General features: G+C 43.5%; 1 protein-coding gene and 1 long non-coding RNA gene across 3 annotated transcripts in view; one reads left to right on the top strand and one right to left on the bottom strand.

Annotated features, from left to right (window-relative positions):
* Positions 1–2,500, top strand: part of LOC123505874 (protein gustavus-like) — a 118,473-nt gene that overhangs the window by 318 nt on the left and 115,655 nt on the right. Inside the window, 1 exon segment of the mRNA XM_045257685.1 lies at positions 484–486. Within this exon segment, the coding sequence (XP_045113620.1) occupies positions 484–486 (3 nt within the window).
* The window catches only part of LOC123505877, a 6,988-nt gene continuing 6,342 nt past the window's right edge, over positions 1,855–2,500 (bottom strand). The window contains exons 1-2 of one of the 2 annotated variants that reach the window (XR_006675284.1): positions 2,134–2,423; positions 1,855–1,917 (exon numbers count right to left, since the gene is read on the bottom strand). This is a non-coding gene — a long non-coding RNA (uncharacterized LOC123505877). Of the gene's footprint in view, positions 1,918–2,133; positions 2,424–2,500 lie in introns of those variants that run through there. The other variant, XR_006675285.1, reaches the window with a different exon arrangement.

Here is a 2,500-nt window from a genome sequence, read left to right as displayed (position 1 = left end):
TCCTCCTCCTCCTCCTCCTCCTCCTCCTCCTCCTCCTCCTCCTCCTCCTGTGTCGTTTCTTCTTTGTATTATTATTATTGTTATTTTTATTATTATTATTATTATTATTATTATTGTTATTGTTATTGTTATTATTATTATTATTATTATTATTATTATTGTTGTTGTTGTTGTTATTATCATCATTATTATAATTTATTATCATCATCATCATCATCAATAGTATCACTACTACTACTACTACTACTACTACTACTACTACTACCACCACCACCACCACCACCACCACCACCACCACCACCACCACCACCACCACCTCCTCCTCCTCCTCCTCCTCCTCCTCCTCCTCCTCCTCCTCCTCCTCCTCCTCCTCCTCCTCCTCCTCCTCCTCCTCCTCCTCCTCCTCCTCCTCCTCCTCCTCCTCCTCCTCCTCCTCCTATTGTGACGTAACGCCGCTAACATGTGATCTCTTCTCCCCCACAGCTGGTAAGTGTTCTGCTCCTCTGTCCTCACCAAACAGCGCCGTAAAGGTAACACTGGTCTCCCTTTGTGTGTGTGTGTGTGTGTGTGTGTGTGTGTGTGTGTGTGGAGGAGTGTTTCTTGTGCTGGCTGTATGTTTATCTGTTCGTTTGTAGGTTGACTGGCTAGCTGGCTGTCTGATTGGCTGGCTGGCTTCTAACCTAACCTAACCTAACCTAACCAAACCCAACCAAACCCATACCTAACTCAACCTAACCTAACCCAACCAAATTCAACCCAACCCAACCCAACCCAACCCAACCCAATTCAACCCAGCCCAACCCAAACCTTACCTAACCTAACCTAACCTAACCAAATCAATATTTTTTTTCGTCTGTCCGTCTCCTTTCAATCAATATTTTTGTTTTCCTGTAGAGATGATACGAAAGTCACATGTGTATCTATTTTCTTGACTTTGTTTAATCTCTCCTTTGTTTTCCATTTTCCTTCTTTTCATAATTGGGTTGAACTGGTTATTGTGATATATGACTTGGCTGGCTGGCTGGCTATCTGGCTGGCTGGCTGGCTGAATGGATGGATGGCTGGCTGGCTGGCTGGCTGGCTATCTGGCAGGCTGGCTTGCTGGCTATCTGGCAGGCTGGCTGGCTGGCTATCTGGATGGCTGGCTGGCTGGCTATCTGGCTGGCTGGCTGGCTGGCTGGATGGATGGATGGATGGCTGGCTGGCTGGCTGACTGACTGACTGACTGACTGGCTAGCTGGCTGGCTGGGTGTGTGTGGCAGAGTGTGTGAGGCAGGGTTGTTGTTGTTGTGTGTGTGTGTGTGTGTGTGTGTGTGTGTGTGTGTGTGTGTGTGTGTGTGTGTGTGTGTGTGTGTGTGCGGGCAGGGTGTGTGAGGCAGGGTTGGTGTGAGGCAGAGTTGGTGTGTGAGTCAGGCTAGTTTGGCGAGTGGCAGGCAGTGAAAAGAAGCACCATTTTGTCGATGGAGGCCAAAAGTGTAAGAGTCTTCCATGCCAGATAAGAAAACGAGGAAAGTCCATTTTCTCTTTGGTGTTTTGATGGGAATCTTCTATAAAAGTGAAGGTCCTCCATGACAAGAGTAACTGGTGCAGTTTTTCCCTTCTTTATATACCTTTAGTACTATTTTAAACCCTCCTCCTTCTCTTATGTCTGAAAAGAGTACATAGTTTTAACATAGACAACTAAAACACCAACGAAAAGGCAAGGAGAAGTATAAGAACAATAATTTTTCTTTCCTTTCATTTATTGTTATTTTCCTGTTTTCTTTGTCCTTTTATTATTTATGTTTTTATTATTTGTTTCATTCACTTTTCTTCCTTCTTTAATTCATTTTTTTCTTCTTATCATTTTGTGTCCCTGCAGTGAGTGGCGTGGCGGTGTCAATAGTACCATTTCAAACCCACTTCCTTCGCGTATGTCTGAAAAGAACACATAGTTTTAACATAGACAACTAAAACACCAACGAAAAACAAAGAGAAGTAGAAGAACAATCACAAAATAAGGAGGCGTTTCTGAATTGTGTTTATCATTTTTTTTCCTTTTCATTCAGTGTTACTTTCCTCTTCTATTTTTCTGTTTTTATGATTTATTTCATTCACTTTTCTTCCTTCTTTTATTCATTCATTTCTTTTTACCATTTTGTGCCTCTGCAGTGAGTGACGTGGCGGTGTCAGTAGTACCATTTGAAAGCCAATTCCATCTATATATCTAAAAAAGAAAGTATATATTTTTTTTAACATAGACAACTAAAAGAATCCTGAAAAACAAAGAGAAGTATAGAAACGATCACAGAGTAAGAGGGAAGACATTAGTGGCCTTGGAGTGGCGAGGGAAGTCCGGGCAGGCAGGGAAGTAAAGATGAGGAGATGAGATTAGAACTTGAGCTGAGATGGCCTGGAATAGAGGGACAGACGGACAGCTGACAGGGACGAGATGGGGAGTAGGATGTGGGGGGTGGGTGGGGAAGGTCATGTGGGGAGGGAACTTAGGGAAGACCTTGGT

The sequence above is a fragment of the Portunus trituberculatus genome, chromosome 18, assembly GCF_017591435.1.
Source record: "Portunus trituberculatus isolate SZX2019 chromosome 18, ASM1759143v1, whole genome shotgun sequence".
In the NCBI taxonomy this organism is placed as follows: Eukaryota; Metazoa; Arthropoda; class Malacostraca; order Decapoda; family Portunidae; genus Portunus; species Portunus trituberculatus.
The sequence above is the reverse complement of the archived record's forward strand: the minus strand, read 5'-3'. Positions and strand labels throughout refer to the sequence as shown.